General features: G+C 46.4%; 1 protein-coding gene across 1 annotated transcript in view; it reads left to right on the forward strand.

Annotated features, from left to right (window-relative positions):
* The window catches only part of LOC121307868 (drebrin-like), a 72,437-nt gene extending 52,006 nt beyond the window's left edge, over positions 1-20,431 (forward strand). Inside the window, exons 9-17 of the mRNA XM_041240215.1 lie at positions 27-81; positions 1,634-1,708; positions 4,193-4,298; positions 4,702-5,115; positions 5,415-6,431; positions 6,842-6,997; positions 7,195-7,346; positions 8,460-8,517; positions 19,557-20,431. Coding sequence (XP_041096149.1) covers positions 27-81; positions 1,634-1,708; positions 4,193-4,298; positions 4,702-5,115; positions 5,415-6,431; positions 6,842-6,997; positions 7,195-7,346; positions 8,460-8,517; positions 19,557-19,693 — 2,170 coding nt within the window. The 3' untranslated portion in view covers positions 19,694-20,431. The remainder of the gene's footprint in view (positions 1-26; positions 82-1,633; positions 1,709-4,192; positions 4,299-4,701; positions 5,116-5,414; positions 6,432-6,841; positions 6,998-7,194; positions 7,347-8,459; positions 8,518-19,556) is intronic.
* Positions 20,432-21,487: the final 1,056 nt, after the last annotated feature.

A 21,487-nucleotide genomic window follows, 5' to 3' on the forward strand; every position in this document is an offset into this window, starting at 1 on the left:
TCTCAACGCTGGGCTTTGTTTTACAGGAGACTGCAAGCCAAGCTGGAGACAGAGGCACGGAAAAGAGAAAAATCCAAGTGGGTGAGTGAGAGCAGGAGCCCAGGAAGAGAGAGAACTCATTCTGCAATGTGGGTGTGAGCATTCTTTAACAAAATCACTGATTGTCAGGTGGCCCGTAAGTACATTTTCTGTACATATATCTGGGGAATTGCTTGTCTGATTGTGATGAGACTTGCTCAGGACAGCCTTTAGCACACGTTATTGACAATGTCAGTCTGGGGGAATGCGAATGGACCTGTGCGTAGTTCATGCTTCTCATAATGTGCAGAACTTCCTAAAGAAGAGCCCAGATTAGGTGTTGCTGCTCTAATAAAGCAGCACAGGGTCTGTACAATAGTGTTGCCTTTGCCTGTGCAGTAGGCCGTACTGCTTTGTCGAAGGCTGTGGACCAGCCTAGCAGTCGTTTGGGCCTTGTTTACAAGGTGCCAGGGAGGTTTACAATAACTGCCAAGGTATTTTTATTGGGGTTAGTCTCGTCTGTTTATTTGAAATGTTCACACCAGAGCCAAGGCCCCCTTGTTGACAGAATCACCATGGTGATTAGAGAGCACAGGCAGGCAGTGATTCCCTGCCCTCATTCCTCTGCACAGGCCATTCCTACTGCACTTATCTACTTTGAGATAAGTTTCAAATTAACTATGACAGTACATCCCTTATAAGAACACAAACACTGGGCTTAATGAAGTACTTTAAAAGGAGGCACAATGAGTTTCAGGGGAATTCCAGAAGCATTTGGAAAATTCCATTGGGATCGCATTCTAATCCCTGTGTATCACCCTTCAGAAAGCTTGGCTAGCAGGGCCATTAGCAGACGCTACCAGCAATGGCAATGCAATTGATCTGGCACACACATTGCACACAACGATATTCTTCATTCGGTAGCAGACTGGCATTGACGTGGTGCTGCCCGGTCACATCACCTGTTCAACACACTTACCCTGCAGATACAGGGAAATGGACCTGAACAACAAGCTGGAAAAGTTTCCCTTAGTAAAAGCGTAGTAAAGTATGTTAAAGCGAAGGTACACTGTAAAGCCGAGAAGGGGATGATAAAGCATATTAAAAAAAACATTTGCAATCCATGTGAACCCATGGAAAAGCATGGGAAAATTGTGTATCATGCAAATGTACTGTGGGAAACTTATAAGGGATGTACTGTCATAGTTAATTTGAAACTTATCTCAAAGTAGATAACTGCTTAAATATAATTGAGTGAAATCTTACATAAAGGTCTGTATCGGATAATGAAGACATGCTTTAAGATTGTGTTTGTGTTTCGTACTTCTGTCTGTTCTAAAGCAGTCTAGCACAGCCGTCCCTTTCTTTCAGGGCAAATGTCCTGTGATCTTCAAAGCGCTCACTCAGTCAGGCGTTGTAAACTGTTCAGGATCTCCTAGCAATCCCAACCTCTGGCTGAAGCAGAAGACACAGTGCAGCAGATCATAGTTCTGGTTTATTTATTTGAAATAGTTTTCATTAAAACTTAACGTTTTAAGATTTTTCGTAAATGTTGGGTTGGAGTCGGTGTCTGAAGCTGCTGAATCCAAAGTGCAGTTCTGTGTTTGTCCACCAGGAGGAGCAGCAGAGGGAGCACGAGGAGGAGATGAGAGCGCGGTTCCGGCGGAGCGAGTCTATTGAGATGGCAGCCGTGAGTATCATTCCCACAGTCAACTATCAGGGGAGGGCTGCTCTTATACCAGGGGTACATAGCAAAGCACAGTGAAAGCATGGCAAAGCATAGCTAAGCCTCGCTGAGCCCAGAGAGGTGTGGTAAAGTACATACAAAAATTAAAAAAATAAAACTGGCTAACCATTGCTAGCTATAACTACAACAACAACAACAACAGCAACTGTTTATATAGATTAATGTAGCAAACTTGCACATCTCAAAGGCCTTCACCAAACAGATAGCAGAGGACAACAAGAGACACTCTCCTTAAGGGCCTTACCTAAACAGATGGCAGAGGACAACAAGAAACGCTCTTCTCAAGGGCCTTACCCAAACCGATAGCAGAGGACAACGAGAAACGCTCTTCTCAAGGGCCTTACCCAAACAGATAGCAGAGCACAACAAGAGACGCTCTCCTCAAGGACCTTCATCAAACAGATAGCAGAGCACAACGAGAGACGCTCTCCTCAAGGACCTTCATCAAACAGATAGCAGAGCACAATGAGAGACGCTTTCCTCAAGGACCTTCATCAAACAGATAGCAGAGCACAACGAGAGACGCTCTCCTCAAGGGCCTTACCCAAACAGATAGCAGAGCACAACAAGAGACGCTCTCCTCAAGGACCTTCATCAAACAGATAGCAGAGCACAACGAGAGACGCTCTCCTCAAGGACCTTCATCAAACAGATAGCAGAGCACAACGAGAGACGCTTTCCTCAAGGGCCTTACCCAAACAGATAGCAGAGCACAACAAGAGACGCTCTCCTCAAGGACCTTCATCAAACAGATAGCAGAGCACAACGAGAGACGCTCTCCTCAAGGACCTTCATCAAACAGATAGCAGAGCACAACGAGAGACGCTCTCCTCAAGGACCTTCATCAAACAGATAGCAGAGCACAACGAGAGACGCTCTCCTCAAGGAAATTCATTAAACAGATAGCAGAGGACAACGAGAGACGCTCTTCTCAAGGACCTTCATCAAACAGATAGCAGAGCACAACGAGAGATGCTCTCCTCAAGGGCCTTACCCAAACAGATAGCAGAGCACAACAAGAGACGCTCTCCTCAAGGACCTTCATCAAACAGATAGCAGAGCACAACGAGAGACGCTCTCCTCAAGGACCTTCATCAAACAGATAGCAGAGCACAATGAGAGACGCTTTCCTCAAGGACCTTCATCAAACAGATAGCAGAGCACAACGAGAGACGCTTTCCTCAAGGGCCTTACCCAAACAGATAGCAGGGCACAACAAGAGACGCTCTCCTCAAGGACCTTCATCAAACAGATAGCAGAGCACAACGAGAGACGCTCTCCTCAAGGGCCTTCATCAAACAGATAGCAGAGCACAACGAGAGACGCTCTCCTCAAGGGCCTTACCCAAACAGATAGCAGAGCACAACAAGAGACGCTCTCCTCAAGGACCTTCATCAAACAGATAGCAGAGCACAACGAGAGACGCTCTCCTCAAGGACCTTCATCAAACAGATAGCAGAGCACAACAAGAGACGCTTTCCTCAAGGACCTTCATCAAACAGATAGCAGAGCACAACGAGAGACGCTCTCCTCAAGGAAATTCATTAAACAGATAGCAGAGGACAACGAGAAACGCTCTTCTGAAGGACCTTCATCAAACAGATAGCAGAGCACAACAAGAGACGCTCTCCTCAAGGACCTTCATCAAACAGATAGCAGAGCACAACGAGAGACGCTCTCCTCAAGGACCTTCATCAAACAGATAGCAGAGCACAACGAGAGACGCTCTCCTCAAGGGCCTTACCCAAACAGATAGCAGAGCACAACGAGAGACGCTCTTCTCAAGGACCTTCATCAAACAGATAGCAGAGCACAACGAGAGACGCTCTTCTCAAGGGCCTTACCCAAACAGATAGCAGAGCACAACGAGAGACGCTCTTCTCAAGGGCCTTACCCAAACAGATAGCAGAGCACAACGAGAGACGCTCTTCTCAAGGACCTTCATCAAACAGATAGCAGAGCACAACGAGAGATGCTCTCCTCAAGGGCCTTACCCAAACAGATAGCAGAGCACAACGAGAGACGCTCTCCTCAAGGACCTTACCCAAACAGATAGCAGAGCACAACGAGAGACGCTCTCCTCAAGGACCTTACCCAAACAGATAGCAGAGCACAACGAGAGACGCTTTCCTCAAGGGCCTTACCCAAATGCCAGACCAAACAGATAAGTCTTAGGAGCTATTTTTAAACCGATCAACTGACTGGCTGTTCCTAATGTCAACGGGGAGGTCATTCTATTGCACAGGAGCCAGGTGGCTAAAGGAACAACCAGCGAGACCAAACAGAGTTTGTTTAAGGCCTGTTGCTCTTTATATCATTAAATTAGACTCAGAAAAAGAAAATCTAAAAACTGATCAATTGATCTCTTTGAATGTAATGGGTTCATACTGCTCATTTTAACAGCCAATTTCTCCTCCTGTCCTGTAGGAGGCAGCAGTGCTTGTGTCTCAGCGCTCCATGAACCCAAGAGAATTCTTCAGACAGCTCTCCTCCTCTTCCAGGACCCCCACCAGCCCAGGCTCCCCACACTCAGGTCAGCACAAGTGTGCCAGCAAACACAGCCCAGTCTGTGTGTGTGTGTGTGTGTGTGTGTGTGTGTGTGTGTGTGTGTGTGTGTGTGAATCTGTCTGTGCGTGTGAGTCTATGTGCGTCTATGGGTCTGAGTGTGTTGTGAGTCTGTGTGCCTGTCTGTGCGTGAGTCTATACAGTATATGCCTGTGTGTGTGTGTGTGTGTGTGTGTGTGTGTGTGTGTGTGTGTGTGTGTGTGTGTGTGTGTGTGTGTGTGTGTCTGTTCGTGCCTGTCTCTGTGTGCATGTGTGTGAGTCTCTATGTACTTGTCTGTGTGTACATGTCTGTCTCTCTGCATGTCTCTGTGTGTGTGATTGTCTGAAGCCACTGCTCTTTATCACCCTCTCTTCGGTCTTCTGCTCCACAGGCAAGCCGTTCCGACGGTACCAGCGCAGTCTCACCGACACTGCCTTCATATTCAACAAATGTGACTCCCCCAACTCTCCCCGCAGCCCCACCCCGACCTCGCCCCTCTTCCACCCCCCCAGCCCTTTCCGAGCCCACCCTCTGCACCATACCAGCTCCCCATCTCCCTCCAGCCCTAGCAGGGCCTATCCGACCTTCAGTCCCATCCGTTCCTCACCCCAGGCCCTCTCTCCCCCCTATAGCCAGCCCCCGGCACTCCCCAACTCTCCCTGTGCTCTCCAGACCAGCCCCCACCGCTGTGAGGCCTCCCCTTCCTCTGCCCCCTCTCCTCCTACAGGGGGAGCTGTCTCTGTGCCAAGTGCTGCTGCACCAGTACAGAATTCACCCTCCAGACGGAATGGAGCCGACATCACAGGTCAGTCGAGACACGTTATTAAACTGGTTATCATTGCTGCGTACTTCCATTCTCTATTATACAGCACAAGGTTATTTCAGCCAATCTGAGATAGCCAGTAATTTGTTAGGCAGCACAAACTCCACCCAAACAATGTACCCTAAACCTGTACTGGAATTACAGCCATGCAGTTATATTGCCACCTCCTTCAGTCAGTTGAATGCCGAGTGTAAGCCTTCTCTCAGTAACCAAGGAATGCTGCTGCTTAATGGTTGCCTATCTCACACGCGCCATTCTGAAATGTCTTTTCTCTGTTCTAGAACTGGACACAACCTCAAAAGTGGCGAAAGACTGCAGAGAGGAAGAAGAGTTCAAGGTCGATACGCTCTACAAAGTGGAGATCGCCTCCAAAGAGCAGGCAGAGCGACCAGCTGAGGTGGACCGGGAGACAAGGCCCTCACAAGTGCACTCACACCCAGTCCTCACTACAGAAACAGACCTGGGAGTGCAGACCGAACTCAAACCCAGGAGAGACACTGGAGTGGAGAACGCTCCCTCGGAGGCAGCGGAATTCGGACCAGAGCCACCGACGCCCTCTGAAACAGCAGCAGGAACTGAGACACACCTTGTATTGGAGACACAAAGAGAGGCCGTCTCGAGAATGGAGAATGGATTCAAGTGGGGCTGTGAAGCTCCGGCAGCCTGTGAAGCAGCCTCCGTAGAGTCAGAAACAGAGTCAAAGGCAGGGCTGCCCTTCACTCCGGCAGAAGAGGTGCTGAGGAGCGAGGAGAAGGAGACCGACCCAGCAGAGCAGCGAGAGCGGGAGGCTGTTACTACTGGCATCGTGGGCACCGTGTCTCCACTGCAGCTCAGTTCAACAGAAGAAGATGTGCTGAGGAGCGAGAAGGAGACTGACCCAGCAGAGCAGCGAGAGCGGGAGGCTGTTACTGCTGGCATCGTGGGCACCGTGTCTCCACTGCAGCTCAGTTCAACAGAAGAAGATGTGCTGAGGAGCGAGAAGGAGACCGACCCAGCAGAGCAGCGAGAGTGGGAGGCTGTTACTACTGTCATCGTGGGCACCGTGTCTCCACTGCAGCTCAGTTCAACAGAAGAAGATGTGCTGAGGAGCGAGAAGGAGACCGACCCAGCAGAGCAGCGAGAGTGGGAGGCTGTTACTGCTGGCATCGTGGGCACCGTGTCTCCACTGCAGCTCAGTTCAACAGAAGAAGATGTGCTGAGGAGCGAGAAGGAGACCGACCCAGCAGAGCAGCGAGAGTGGGAGGCTGTTACTGCTGGCATCGTGGGCACCGTGTCTCCACTGCAGCTCAGTTCAACAGGCAGGTGCTATTTTATTTAAGCCATAGTTACAATTAGTGATTTTTAGTAGTTTATAAATAGATTGCGTCAGCATTTATACACTAGCCATTAATATATATATATATATATATATATATATATATATATATATATATATTTTTTTTTAAATAATTGCTAACCTGTTAGTCATCTAGTTGCTCCTAACATTCGTAACCCCATTACTCAAACTACTAACACTACCCCAGCATCCATTGTGGGTTTTTTAGAATACCTTCAATGAAGTATTTTTTTAAATGATCAGATTGTAGGAGTTTGAAAGGGGGAGTTTTTAATGTCTTTTTTTTGTACTGTACTGTAGCTATCCGTGTGAGAAATTGCATTTGTACTAAAACCCTGATCAGACATGTTCCGTGGTTGTTGCATCTTACAGATAAAGATGGAGTGATAGAAACAGACGAAGAAGTACAGAAGGAGCTGATGAGTGAGATGAGTCTGGTAGAGGAGGACGATGGAGAGATAGAGGAGGAGGAGGAGGAGGAGGAGGAGGGAGAGAGAGAGTCATCTGTAGAACGCAATGGCACAGCAGGTACACAGATATACTCTTAGAGTATATATAGCATGGTAGCGCAATCAACGAGTCACATGGGTTAGCTCTGTTACCTAACATGACTTCATGGTGTACCTACTTCAATTTAGGTGGTGTTTTTAATGCTCTTAAGGAAAGAAATGTCTTGTGTATGCATTCTAGAATGTTTACAGCTATCCCTGTTTCCCTGGTTACAGAACTGAACCACCAGACGGAAGAGCACAGTCCCCAAAATGCACCAAAGCAGGACTCTGCGTCTACTCACTACAGAGCAGTGCATGCTGGGACTGAAGTTGACCACACAACCAAAGAGCAGGAAGAGAGGAGTGAGAGGGTGAATGGAAAGGAAGTACGAAGGTTTTTGTTATTTACATGTTAGAAGTTTCAAGTCGACTACTTGGTTTTGAAGATAATAAAATCAATTGCATGTAATTGAAAGTGTTTTAAAAGTGAAAGATTTCAGTAAGCAGCTTCTATTTTACAGCCCCACCCCCTTACCTTTTTTAGATATATAGATAGATTGGTTTCCTAAGAGGTACTTTTAGAAATGAGAGCCAGCGGTATCCCGTGACCTGTGTGTGTGGATTCAGTTTCTGCTTGGTTTTTTTCAACTGAAGAGCAGCTGCAGCTTAACTAAAAAAGGCGCAATATTGGAGTAAATGTGAGAAGCACTCTGAGTGATTGCAAACTGCAGAAAAAGAGAACAGGAAAACAAATAACAACAGGGAATGTCATGGAAAGTTCTTTGTTCTTAAACACATTCTGAAAACCATGCCTTTCTTTAAATGTCACTCAAACAATTCACGCAGTGTTGATTTTCTGCAGAAGCCTATTGTTATCACCTGTGTGGTACTCTACCTTTACCATACAGATTTGCAGCAAAGCGGGTGGCTTTCTATTCATTTATTTATTAACTTCTCTGAAGCCAGAAGACCATTTTAAACCCAGTAAAGCCCTGCTTCCCCAGTAGAGTAAATGCTGAGTGCAGTTCTTCTGTTTCTTCCCAGTAGAGTAAGCGCTGAGTGTAGTTCTTCTGTTTCTTCCCGGTAGAGTAAGCGCTGAGTGTAGTTCTTCTGTTTCTTCCCAGTAAAGTAAATGCTGAGTGCAGTTATTCTGTTTCTTCCCAGTAGAGTAAGCGTTGAGTGTAGTTCTTCTGTTTCTTCCCAGTAGAGTAAGCGCTGAGTGTAGTTCTTCTGTTTCTTCCCAGTAGAGTTAGTGCTGAGTGTAGTTTTTTTGTTTCTTCCCAGTAGAGTAAGCGCTGAGTGTAGTTCTTCTGTTTCTTCCCAGTAGAGTAAGCGCTGAGTGTAGTTCTTCTGTTTCTTCCCAGTAGAGTAAATGCTGAGTGCAGTTATTCTGTTTCTTCCCAGTAGAGTAAGCTCTGAGTGTAGTTATTCTGGTTCTTCACAGGTAGTGCAGTCATGTGTAATCTAACCTTCCTCTTTTTTTCTATGTGATTCCACAGCATTCCAAAGAGCCAGAGAGAGAGATGTGTGTGCGGGCACTGTACGACTATCAGGCTGGTGAGTGTCAGAATCACCCACTAGAGGGTACTACTGCACAATACAGGAGACTGTGGATAGGGATCCTTTAGTAAAATTGACCACAGTAAATTGTTTTCACCATGCTTTCCCTATGGTTATAATGTGCATGTATCGTGGTTTGCCCTAATTTGCCATGTTTTTTTTTATTTTTTTTTATTTTGTACTACTCTTTACCATGCCTGGCTGTGCTTCACAGTGCTTCCCTATGCTTTACCAATGCACTCACACTTTGCTATGTGTTCAATGTGCTGCACTTGTATAAGGGATGTGCCCTTGCTGATACAATGTTATTGTCATTCACTAATCATCCCAAATTCCTCACATTTTTTATTAATCTTGTTAATGTTTCAAACACCTTGAGGAGTGCTGAAGAGAACTTAGTTGTTATATTGCTCCGTTGTTTGACTCTAGTTTTGTAAAACGAACAGGCGTTGCTCTAGACTGAATACATTCAGTTCCCTTGAGTTGTTTTAACAGCACATCTGTGCATTTATTAAAGCAGGGCTGTTTGTTGCCAAGCAGGTTCTTCTTATGATTGTCACACATACAAATCTAAATGTGAGCTCCTAATTGTAGGGTTTTAATAAAGAGTAAATTTAGCAATGTAATGATGTGCATTCCTCACCCAGGGGTGTCGAACCACTCCAGACAGCTTGAGGTGACAGTAGTGCACACGCCCACATCTCAGTGAAGTCAAGTTTTCCTGATTTTCTTTTATTTAAAGGGAACTACATCAATAACAGTACAGTCAAACCTGTATTAAGAGACCACTCAAGGGACAGTCTAATAGTGCCCTCTTAACACAGGTGGTCTCTTAAAAGACGGCCCATAACTTATGAATTTTCTATTTGTCTGCTCTGACATGCTGTCCTGTAACTACGTATGTCTTAGATACACTGTAAAAGCCAGCAGATGTAATATGAACAAAAGGAAGTATGTAATTTAATAACATTCATTTAGATAATGCATTTACAAAAGAAGTTATTTTGTGAAAGTAATGAATGCTTTCCTGTCTCAGGCCACACAGAATGTTTTAAATCCTTTGCAAATTTCAATACCTGTGTCTGCCTTTCTGGTACGTGTTGATTCATTGCATCCCGAAACCAACGCCAGCAAGCATGAGATCTTTTTCGATTTCCTCACACATAGTTTTCATTCTGTTAAATTAGCGTGAAAGAAGAATGCAAAACGAAACTGACATATTGGAAGCTACCTAGTTCCCAGGCAAGTGCAAGAGCTAATGAGCATAGCTGATTCTCAGAAATGAACGTTCCTTTTTGTCCACAAATAGCGTTACTCTCATCAGCCAGTATCGAGGGGAAACCGTACTTCCTTGCGCCAATAGGGACCACAATGAGCGTTACACTGACAGGAAACCAACTTTTTTCAGAGATCACTCAGAATCTCAGAATGATGAGATACCCTGAAAACACGTAAACTATCCCTGCTGTATAGAGAGTCTCTGGTAGTTCTTGCAAGGAACTAATAAGTAGGATCATTCTAAATGAACCTGGTCTTGGTATGCTAAGCCTTTAGTGTGCTGGTGTGCCAAGCAGACCTACATTGATGTTAATTCTACATGTTTGTTATTTGTTAAGTTTAATAAGCCGTGTATCCAGACAGAATATCTCTATTTTTTTCAATCAGTGGAGTGTCGTATAGTGACTAAATCTTCCTTATAGAGAGAGGAAAGCCACCAGTTTTCATTAAGGAATGTAGAGCTACAAAATATTTGAGCTCGATTTAATTCAACCCATGATTAAACGATGCTAATTACAGCTGTGTTACAGTAGGGACCAGCACAATATATAATGTTTTTGTGCTTGATGATTTCAATACGTTACTTCCTATAGTTAACTATGTTGTGTACAGTTAAGGATGGGTTGATGTTTCAGTTCCGAGATGACACAGCTGTCTTGTTCTGTTACTGATGTTTTATTTTTTTTTTAATTTAGTCGTGGCCAATTATTTTTTATTTTCTCCCAATTTGAAATGGCCAATTATTATTTATGCTCAGCTCGCCGCTACCACCTCTGCGCTGACTCTGGAGTGGCAAAGACGAACACGCACTGTCGTCCGAAACATGTGCTGTCAGCCGCCCGCTTCTTTACACACTGCGGATTGACCATGCAGCCACCAGGAGCTACAGCGTGGGAGGACAACGCAGCTCCCGGCAGCTAACAGGCAAGCCCACAGGCACCCGGCCAGACTACAGGGGTCGCTGGGGTGCAGTGAGCCGAGGACACCCTAGATCCTCCCCCCTGGCGACGCTCAGCCAATTGAGCTCCGCCTCCTGGGAACTCCCGTCCACGGTCAGCTGTGAAATAGCCCAGACTCGAACCGACGACGTCCAGGCTATAGGGGGCATCCTGCCCTCACGCAGAGCGCCTTTACTGGATGCGCCACTCTGCAGCCCCCTCTGTTACAAATTTTAAAAGTATGTTTGAAATCAAAATGTAAGCTTTTGGGATATTGTTTTTATATATAGTTGTTGCAAACATTTAAATGCTTGTTATTTTTGAATAGGCTATATAATAATTGCAAATAGTAGACTGCAGTGGCATTTATACAACAGTTCAGTTTGTGACTAGACCTATTAAACGTGTCGAATAGAATTTTAGTGTTGAAGATTATAGAATGTATTTTATTTGTGTTTTACTATTTTAAAAAGACATCTAGGCTATGAGTTTAGTGTGTCATTGCATTTTATTTATGTAACATCTGATTTGCAACATCGTTACAACATTATCTTGTTACTTTGAATCTTACATAAAATGTTCATTTTTAGACTCGTTTTTTTTCACTTTCTGCCGCTGTGGTCTGTGCATATTTTGATAGTGAAATGCACAAAAAATGACGATTTTGTATGTATTTAAATATTGCCCGAAGGTGCCTTCCCCTTTCATGTTCAGCACCCCCAGTTTGAAATTCGTTCCCGCGTCTCTGGTTCAGTGTGTGTTTTGTCAGTCTGTTTTGGCCAATGTGCCATTTGTTTTTGTAAAGTGTTTTACCACGCAGCAGCGTTTACCACACAGTTCTGTGTGTCGATTTACTGCCTGGACTGATGCCACCGCAAGCACCCTGTTCACAGAACAGAATTAAAATCTTTTATTTCACATTATGTAATGAAATTATACAATGATGACACAAAAGTCTACCAGAAGCCATAATAGTAGAACAGTATTTCATGTTAGTTTTCAGTTTTTTAAATTTTTGTCAGTTTTTCATTAAGTATATGGAAAACAATAGGTTACAGATGTAACCCCGCTTCCCTGAAAGAGAAGACGAACACCAACCAATTCTTTTGGGATATGCCTGCCACAGGTCAGGTATTCAGTGAGCATTTTATGTAAGAGCTGCCGATAGGCCCCTCCAGGGAGTGACGTCCTCGGTCCCACCTACCGAGGGATTACGTATTCACTCCGCCGACCTCACATTCTCTTTTGCATTGAATCTGCGAATGCGAGTGATGTGACCTCACAAGATTTGTTGGTCATCTTCTCTTTCTGGGAACCGGGGTTACATCCAGAACCTATCATTCCCTTTCAATTCGAAGACAACCAACGGGGTTTGTGTGTAACGACAACCTGTTTCCATCATCTCAAACACGCATACAGAGCCTGTAGTGCACTAATCTGCTTAGCGGAGGTGATGGCTAACAAAAAGGCTGTCTTCATAGAGAGATATTTCAACTCTATGGAATGTATAGGCTCAAAAGGGGCCTTAGTGAGTGCCTCCAATACCACGTCTATACTCCACTCAGGTAGGAAGTCCTTTCTAAGAAGAAGTAACCTCCCAGCGCCCTTTAGAAAACAGGTAGCTAACATAGGAGCACCCCGGGGACACTAGGTCAATGGGGACATGGCATGCAGTTATGGCAGCTAGGTACACTTTTAGCGTAGAGGGGGATCTACTCTCCTCTAGCAAGTCTTGCAAAAACTGTAAAATGATTGCTATAGGGCAATAAATGGGGTCATGACCTTTGGACATACACCAGTTTTGGAAGTACCTGCACTTATAGGTGTACAACGACCTAGCATTCTGCAGTGCTCTAGAGCACCGAGGGCACCGAAGCACAGAGGTGCCAAGACTCTGAGACACTGAGGCGCCAAGGCTCTGAGGCACAAGGGCGCTAAGGCACCAAGGCTTTGAGGCACCGAAGGCACTAAGGCACCAAGGCTCTGGGGCACAAGGGTGCTAAGGCACCAAGGCTTTGAGGCACCGAGGGCACTAAGGCACCAAGGCTCTGGGGCACAAGGGTGCTAAGGCACCAAGGCTCTGAGGCACCAAGGGCGCTGATGCACCGAGGCTGTGAGGCACAGAGGACGCTAAGGCACCAAGGCTCTGAGGCAATGAGGACGCTAAGGCACCAAGGCTCTGAGGCAATGAGGACGCTAAGGCACCAAGGCTCTGTGGCACCAAGGGCACTGATGCACTGAGGCTCTGAGGCAGCGAGGGCGCTGATGCACCGAGACTCTGAGGCACCGAGGGCGCTAAGGCACCAAGGCTCTGAGGCACCGAGGACGCTAAGGCACCAAGGCTCTGAGGCACCAAGGGCACTGAGGCTCTGAGGCACCGAGGGCGCTAAGGCACCAAGGCTCTGAGGCACCAAGGACGCTAAGGCACCAAGGCTCTGAGGCACCAAGGGCACTGATGCACTGAGGCTCTGAGGCAGCAAGGGCGCTGATGCACCGAGGCTCTGAGGCACCGAGGGCGCTAAGGCACCAAGGCTCTGAGGCACCGAGGACGCTAAGGCACCAAGGCTCTGAGGCACCAAGGGCACTAAGGCACCAAGGCTCTGAGGCACCGAGGGCGCTAAGGCACCAAGGCTCTGAGGCACCAAGGACGCTAAGGCACCAAGGCTCTGAGGCACCGAGGGCGCTAAGGCACCAAGGCTCTGAGGCACCGAGGACGCTAAGGCACCAAGGCTCTGAGGCAGCGAGGGCGCTAAGGCACTAAGGCTCTGAGGCACCAAGGGCACTGATGCACTGAGGCTCTGAGGCACCGAGGGCGCTAAGGCACCAAGGCTCTGAGGCACCGAGGGCGCTAAGGCACCAAGGCTCTGAGGCACCGAGGGCGCTAAGGCACCAAGGCTCTGAGGCACCGAGGGCGCTAAGGCACCAAGGCTCTGAGGCACCGAGGGCGCTAAGGCACCAAGGCTCTGAGGCACCAAGGGCGCTGATGCACCGAGGCTCTGAGGCACCGAGGGCGCTAAGGCACCAAGGCTCTGAGGCACCGAGGACGCTGAGGCACCAAGGCTCTGAGGCACCGAGGACGCTAAGGCACCAAGGCTCTGAGGCACCGAGGGCGCTAAGGCACCAAGGCTCTGAGGCAGCGAGGGCGCTAAGGCACTAAGGCTCTGAGGCACCAAGGGCACTGATGCACTGAGGCTCTGAGGCACCGAGGGCGCTAAGGCACCAAGGCTCTGAGGCACCAAGGGCGCTGATGCACCGAGGCTCTGAGGCACCGAGGGCGCTGATGCACCGAGGCTCTGAGGCACCGAGGGTGCTAAGGCACCATGGCTCTGAGGCACCGAGGACGCTAAGGCACCAAGGCTCTGAGGCACCGAGGACGCTAAGGCACCAAGGCTCTGAGACACTGAGGCGCCAAGGCACCAAGGCTCTGAAGCACTGAGGGTGTTGAGACACCGGCTCTGAGGCACCAAAAGTACCGATGCAGGGAGCGTTTCAGCACCGAGGGCGCCGATGAACAGAGGAACTGAACACCAGGGGCATAAGCATTGAGGTTACTGGGCTGGGTGTCTAGTCTGGACCACGTGCAGTTACACAACCGGGGCAGCACGTAGCTTACAGCGCAGTGGAGCACAACCTGCAGACAGTATATACAGAAAAGAAAGAGAGAGAGAGATTTTTATGTTTTACGACCCAATGCACCAAGGTGGGATGGTCACTGTATGCTGGAGTCTACTCTACAGTGGGCTGGAATCAGACCCAGTGGAGAAAGCACACGTAGGCCGTGCACACCGAGTGGGCAGGCCGAGTCAGCCCAATGGCGTCGAGTAACAGCGGGTATGGCAGAGCCGGGTCCCAGTGGAGGAATACGTATCTCTCTTTTCTCTCTTTTATTTATTTATTTTAGTTGCAAAACGCAGACAGTAGATGCTGTAGGGTTAGATAAAGCAGACTACAGTTGGCAAGCGATGTAGGCTGTTGAAAGAAAGACTTTTTTACTTAACGGAGTGCAGCTGCGCAGCGTTTCAAGCGCAGTCCTGAGAAGCCAGGTTTCCCATTTCGGGGAAGTGGCAAGCCGACTTCCAGCAATAAATTGCAGGGTATCTAACAGAAAAACTCGAAAAGAGAGCTCTGTCACAAAGACTCAATCATGCAGCTGAGGTTTGGTATGCCTACCTACCTGATTGTGAGAAGCAAAAGAAGACGTGATCTCCGCTGAGTGAATACTTATTCCCTCGGTAGGCGGGATCGAGGACTTCACTCCCCGGAGCAGCCTATCGACAGCTCTGACATAAAATGCTCAGTGAATACCCGACCTGTGGAAGGCATATCCCAAAAGTATTGGTTGTTGGTTGTCTTCGAATTGAAAGGGAACTACAAACCGGTATGTAATTCAATATGTTAAAGTAACATTATTCAGCAGGTTTCATTTGACTTTATGAAGCAAAATGAGTTAATTCTACAGGCTGATGTAACCCTTTTGTAGCTGTAGCGTTACAAAATTGATCATTGATCTACGATTGTGTCTGGTCATCTGATCACTTAGCTTCAGAGCCAGGGCCTGGCTTATTTCAGATATTAGGGTTTTCATCTGAATTGCACTTCTCTTTTTATTTAAGTTATGTTTTTCTGTAGTATTACACTTGGCTGGCAAGCTGCCTTCAGCATTGCTTCTTTTCTTGAAGGTAGATTTTAGGATGTCGCTGCCGATTTCATCCCCTGTGAAGAGGATGTAGTGGATCGGTCTCACACCAGGGTGTCTGTGTGTGCTGCTGATTTCCTCCTCTGTGAAGGGGGTGTAGTGGAGCGGTCTCACACACCGGGGTGTCTGTGTGTGCTGCTGATTTCATCCCCTGTGAAGTGGGTGTAGTGGAGCGGTCTCACACACTGGGGTGTCTGTGTGTGCTGCTGATTTCATCCCCTGTGAAGGGGGTGTAGTGGAGTGGTCTCACACCGGGGTGTCTGTGTGTGCTGCTGATTTCCTCCCCTGTAAAGAGGGTGTAGTGGAGCGGTCTCACACACTGGGGTGTCTGTGTGTGCTGCTGATTTCATCCCCTGTGAAGGGGGTGTACTGGAGCGGTCTCACACACTGGGGTGTCTGTGTGTGCTGCTGATTTCCTCCCCTGTGAAGGGGGTGTAGTGGAGCGGTCTCACACACTGGGGTGTCTGTGTGTGCTGCTGATTTCATCCCCTGTGAAGGGGGTGTAGTGGAGCGGTCTCACACACTGGGGTGTCTGTGTGTGCTGCTGATTTCATCCCCTGTGAAGGGGGTGTAGTGGAGCGGTCTCACACACCGGGGTGTCTGTGTGTGCTGCTGATTTCCTCCCCTGTGAAGAGGGTGTAGTGGAGCGGTCTCACACACTGGGGTGTCTGTGTGTGCTGCTGATTTCATCCCCTGTGAAGTGGGTGTAGTGGAGCGGTCTCACACACTGGGGTGTCTGTGTGTGCTGCTGATTTCATCCCCTGTGAAGGGGGTGTAGTGGAGCGGTCTCACACACTGGGGTGTCTGTGTGTGCTGCTGATTTCCTCCCCTGTGAAGGGGGTGTAGTGGAGCGGTCTCACACACTGGGGTGTCTGTGTGTGCTGCTGATTTCATCCCCTGTGAAGTGGGTGTAGTGGAGCGGTCTCACACACCGGGGTGTCTGTGTGTGCTGCTGATTTCCTCCCCTGTGAAGGGGGTGTAGTGGAGCAGTCTCACACACACCAGGGTGTCTGTGTGTGCTGCTGATTTCATCCCCTGTGAAGGGGGTGTAGTGGAGTGGTCTCACACACTGGGGTGTCTGTGTGTGCTGCTGATTTCCTCCTCTGTGAAGGGGGTGTAGTGGAGCGGTCTCACACTGGGGTGTCTGTGTGTGCTGCTGATTTCATCCCCTGTGAAGGCGGTGTACTGGAGCGGTCTCACACACCGGGGTGTCTGTGTGTGCTGCTGATTTCATCCCCTGTGAAGGGGGTGTACTGGAGCGGTCTCACACACCGGGGTGTCTGTGTGTGCTGCTGATTTCATCCCCTGTGAAGGGGGTGTAGTGGAGCAGTCTCACACACACTGGGTTGTCTGTCTGTCTGTCCACACTCCTGTCCATCAGTGTGCCTCACTTACATTTTTCATATATCTGGAACCAATTATCCACTTTCTGTGAAACTTGGTATTAACATTATTTAGATATACAGTTCTGTAGATATATGATGCTGTCTGTCCGTCTGTCTGTCAGTCTGTCTGTCTGTGTCTGTCTGTCAGTTCATCCATCTGTCTGTATGTTTCACTTACATTTTTACCTTATTCTGGAGAATTGCTAATCAAATTGTGGTTAAACATTGCTAATGCATATTCTATGCTATTCTGTATTATTATTATTATTATTATTATTATTATTATTATTATTATTATTATTATTATTGTTATTATTATTAAGCTCTTAGCAGACACTCTTATCCAGGGTGATTTACAGTTGTTACAAAGTATCACATTACAGATAATAGAAGTTAGAATACAATAAAATTAGTAGTAAGAGCATATTCAAATGAGAGAAGAGAAAAATGACAGGAAATAATTATGTTTGAGAGTGATTACAACTAAGAGCAGTTGAATTTAATAATGGTTATAAGAGGAAATTCCATTAAGAGCAAGTAGTCAGTACAATAAATGGATAAGAGCAATTAAAAAAAGCATGAATACGGTTACCTTTAAGAGTAAAATCAAGCACAGGATACAGAAGATATAATTATGATTGCAAGCAGTAGTAGAATACTGCAGAGTCTGGAGCAGTACAAGGTGATGCCAGTACTGATGCAGCTGGGTGCCACGTAGTCCTGTATAGGAGAGAGTTGGGAGGCTTACTGTCTATGTCATGGTCTTTACCTTGTTCCTCATACTCTTTTCTCACGTTTTAAATTTACAACAGTGGGAGGGATGCTACTGACATATTACTTAATTACTGTCAACTTGTCATGAGGTCCGCACCCAGCCTTCGCCCTCTTACACACGCACACACACACACACACACACACACACACACACACACACACACACACACACACACACACACACATATATATATATATATATACACACACAAATACAGTGCCATGCAAAGTATTCAGACCCCTGACCAATTCTCTCATATTACTGAATTACAAATGGTACATTGAAATTTCGTTCTGTTCGATATTTTTTTTTAGAACACTTAAACTCAAAATAATTTATTGTAAAGTGACATTGGTTTTATGTTCGGAAATATTTTTAAGAAAAATAAAAAACTGAAATATCTTGCTTGCATAGGTATTCAACCCCCACACATTAATATTTGGTAGAGCCACCTTTCGCTGCAATAACAGCTTTAAGTCTTTTGGGGTAAGTATGTACCAGCTTTGCACACAGTGTCGGAGTGATTTTGTCCATTTCTTCTTGGCAGATTTGCTCCAGGTTGTTCAGGTTGGTTGGACGACGCTTGTGGACCGCAATTTTCAAATAGAGCCACAGATTCTCAATGCGCTTGAGATCAGGACTTTGACTGGGCTACTGTAGGACATTCACCTTTTTGTTCTTGAGCCACTCCAATGTTGCTTTGGCCTTGTGCTTGGGATCATTGTCCTGCTGAAAGGTGAATTTCCTCCCAAGCTTCAGTGTTTAGCAGACTGAAGCAGATTCTCTTGCAGTATTTTCCTGTATTTTGCTCCATCCACTCTTCCTTCATTTGTAACAAGATGCCCAGTCCCTGCTGATGAGAAGCATTCCCACAGCATGATGCTGCCACCACCATACTTCACTGTAGGGATGGTGTGTCTTGAGGCATGGGCAGTGTTAGGTTTGCGCCACACACAGCGCTTTGAGTTTTGGCCAAAAAGCTCAATCTTGGTCTCATCTGACCACAAAACCTTTTCCCACATTGCAGCTGGGTCACTCTCATGCTTTCTGGCAAACTCCAGACACGCTTTCAGATGGTACTTTTTGAGTAACGGCTTCTTTCTTGCCACCCTCCCATACAGGCCAGTGTTATGCAGAGCTCTTGATATGGTTGACTGGTGCACCATTACTCCACTCCCAGCCACTGAACTCTGTAGCTCCTTCAAAGTGATTGTTGGCCTTTCTGTGGCTTCTCTCAAAGTCTCCTTCTTGTTTGAGCACTGAGTTTTGAGGGACGGCCTTTTCTTGGCAGTGCCTGGGTGGTGTGATGCAGCTTCCACTTCCTGATTATTGATCCAACTGTGCTGACTGGGATATCCAAAAACTTGGATATTATTTTGTACCCTTTGCTTAATCTATGCATTTGTATTACTTTATCTCTAACTTCTGTAGAATGCTCTTTGGTCTTCATTTTCCTTCAGATTCACAGCCTTACCAATGATCCTTCAACAGTGGGGTTTTTATCCAGAAAATGTGACAGCAACTTTAATGGTTCACAGGTGGAGGCCAATGGTAAGGTAATTGTGTCCTCGTTAGGGCAATTTCTTTCATCGGTGCAAACTGGGAGCTTCCACAGCACAGGGGTTGAATACTTATGCAAGCAAGATATTTCAGTTTTTTATTTTTCTTTTCCAACATAAAACCAATGTCACCTTACAATAATTGATTTTGAGTTTAAGTGTTTTAAAAATAAAATATCAAACAGAACGAAATTTCAATGTACCATTTGTAATTCGGTAATATGAGAGAATTGGTCAGGGGTCGGAATACTTTTGCAAGCCACTGTATATACACACAAGCACACACACACACACACACACACACACACACACACACACACATACATACAACACACACACACACACACACAAAATTAAACCCAGCGGAATCTTTATCTATGTGTCCCTCTTCTATTCCCCCTGCAGAAGACGACTCTGAGCTGTCATTTGAACCCGGTGACATCATCAGTGCTGTGGAGATGGTGGACCAGGGGTGGTGGCGTGGCTGCAGTGAAGACGGTCGGCAGGGTCTCTTTCCATCCAGCTACGTGGAAACCCTTTAGAAAAGGACAGGAGATTGGGGGAGGGGGTCACATTTTAAAGCTTCCCAGACAAAAAGGGCTTCTATTGATCCTGTACACTGCCCCCTTGTGGAACATGTGATTATTGCAGGTCGAACACAGAACACAGCTCATTCTGAAGCCCTGTGCTGGTTGTTAGTGGTTTCAGTGGCTTAACAATGTGTGTAATTCAGTGTTTTTTTTTTTTAATTTTTTTTTTTAATCTGCTTTGCTTATAAAGTCTTAAAGCTATCATACGATTGTTATCAATTGGATACTATCTTCAGCTGAAAGCAGACCTTGTCTGTTTTTTTCTCAGCATTCCTCTCCTATTGTTGTATTTGTGCAGGACACAGGCCTCTCTCCCACTTTAACCCTCTCTTGCCCCAGTTTCTCTCTGTGATCACCAGACTTTCTGCTGCTGCTGCTGTTCTAGCACAAGCAGGAGGATATTAAGAGTTCCACCTGCCAGCGTTGATATAGCTCTGGAACTCAAAGTGAATTTATACAGTGAATAATGTAGTTTTGTTTTCGTGTATTATTTGTTGGTACAGCTGAGAGGAAAATGTAATGCTAGAATTCCTACTCCAAGCAAAGCTATTACAGTGAATTACCCCTGACATTGTAAGGATGTGCTGTTGTTTCGTGCAAGCGTTTATAAAAGTAATAACAGCTTGTCTTTCAGGGCATATCATTTTTGTGTCAGAGTGTAGTTTAAGTAGGAAACCTTGCTTTTAACACTTTTAAGTACACAGCAGACTAGAACTGTATTAATCCAATGTTTCTGTAGAAACAATCTATAGAAACCGTCTTTTTTGACATTTTTTTTTTTTTGTATGCATCCTCAGTTTAAGCACACTTTGTATGTTTTTAAGTTTGCATCGGGTAATATTAACTCTGTGCCTTTCACAGGTTGGCAGTAAAACTTTATTTTATTTTAAGTATGTATGTATGTTCTGCACTGAACTCATTCCAATTGCAATATGTACCTGTGTTTCTATGTATTCTGTGATTAATGAAGTGTTTGGAGATAGGGTGGACTGCACTGGAGACTGGAGTCCTCTGTTCTTCCATTTAGCTGGCAACCCCCACCCCCTACTGGTACCCTTACCTCTGCCAGGGAGAAACCCTTGGAAAGGGTGGGAGTGAAATCCAGTCTCCAGGCCCTGTCCTTGGCCTTTCTTCGAAACTGTCAGCCAGACTGCCCATGGGTTGCCAGTTTGTGACGGTGGATTTGTGACGAGGACACCAGACCAGGAGCTTGGGTCGTAATCTGAACTCGAGGGTTGGGTCGTAATCTGAACTCGAGGGTTGGGTCGTAATCTGAACTCGAGGGTTGGGTCGTAATCTGAACTCCAGGAGTTTGGGACGTAATCTGAACTCGAGGGTTGGGTCGTAATCTGAACTCGAGGGTTGGGTTGTAATCCAAACTCCAGGGTTGATGCGTATCAGATTGCACTGGAGGCAGTTTGCAAACAGTGAATCGTAGTGGGGAAAAAAATGCTTCTCTGTTCCATGAATTAAATGGAAAAGTGTACTTTAACAATATATTTTAATATGCGACATCTAGGAGGAAGAAAAATACTAGCTTTTTTACACCCCAATGGCAAACCCCCCAGAAACTAGCGCTCTTAACAACAGTGTCGTCACTCCTGCTCCTCAGATTAGTGGGCCCGCCATTGGTATTGTTCAAACCTGACGATTATGTTAAAATATGGCTAGGCAGAGGTCAGCATGCAGCTCCTGACACCAACAGTAAGGCATGAAACCCACAAGCAAGTGACAGCTTGAAGCATA

This window comes from Polyodon spathula, chromosome 1 (assembly GCF_017654505.1).
Source record: "Polyodon spathula isolate WHYD16114869_AA chromosome 1, ASM1765450v1, whole genome shotgun sequence".
Lineage (NCBI taxonomy): Eukaryota > Metazoa > Chordata > Actinopteri > Acipenseriformes > Polyodontidae > Polyodon > Polyodon spathula.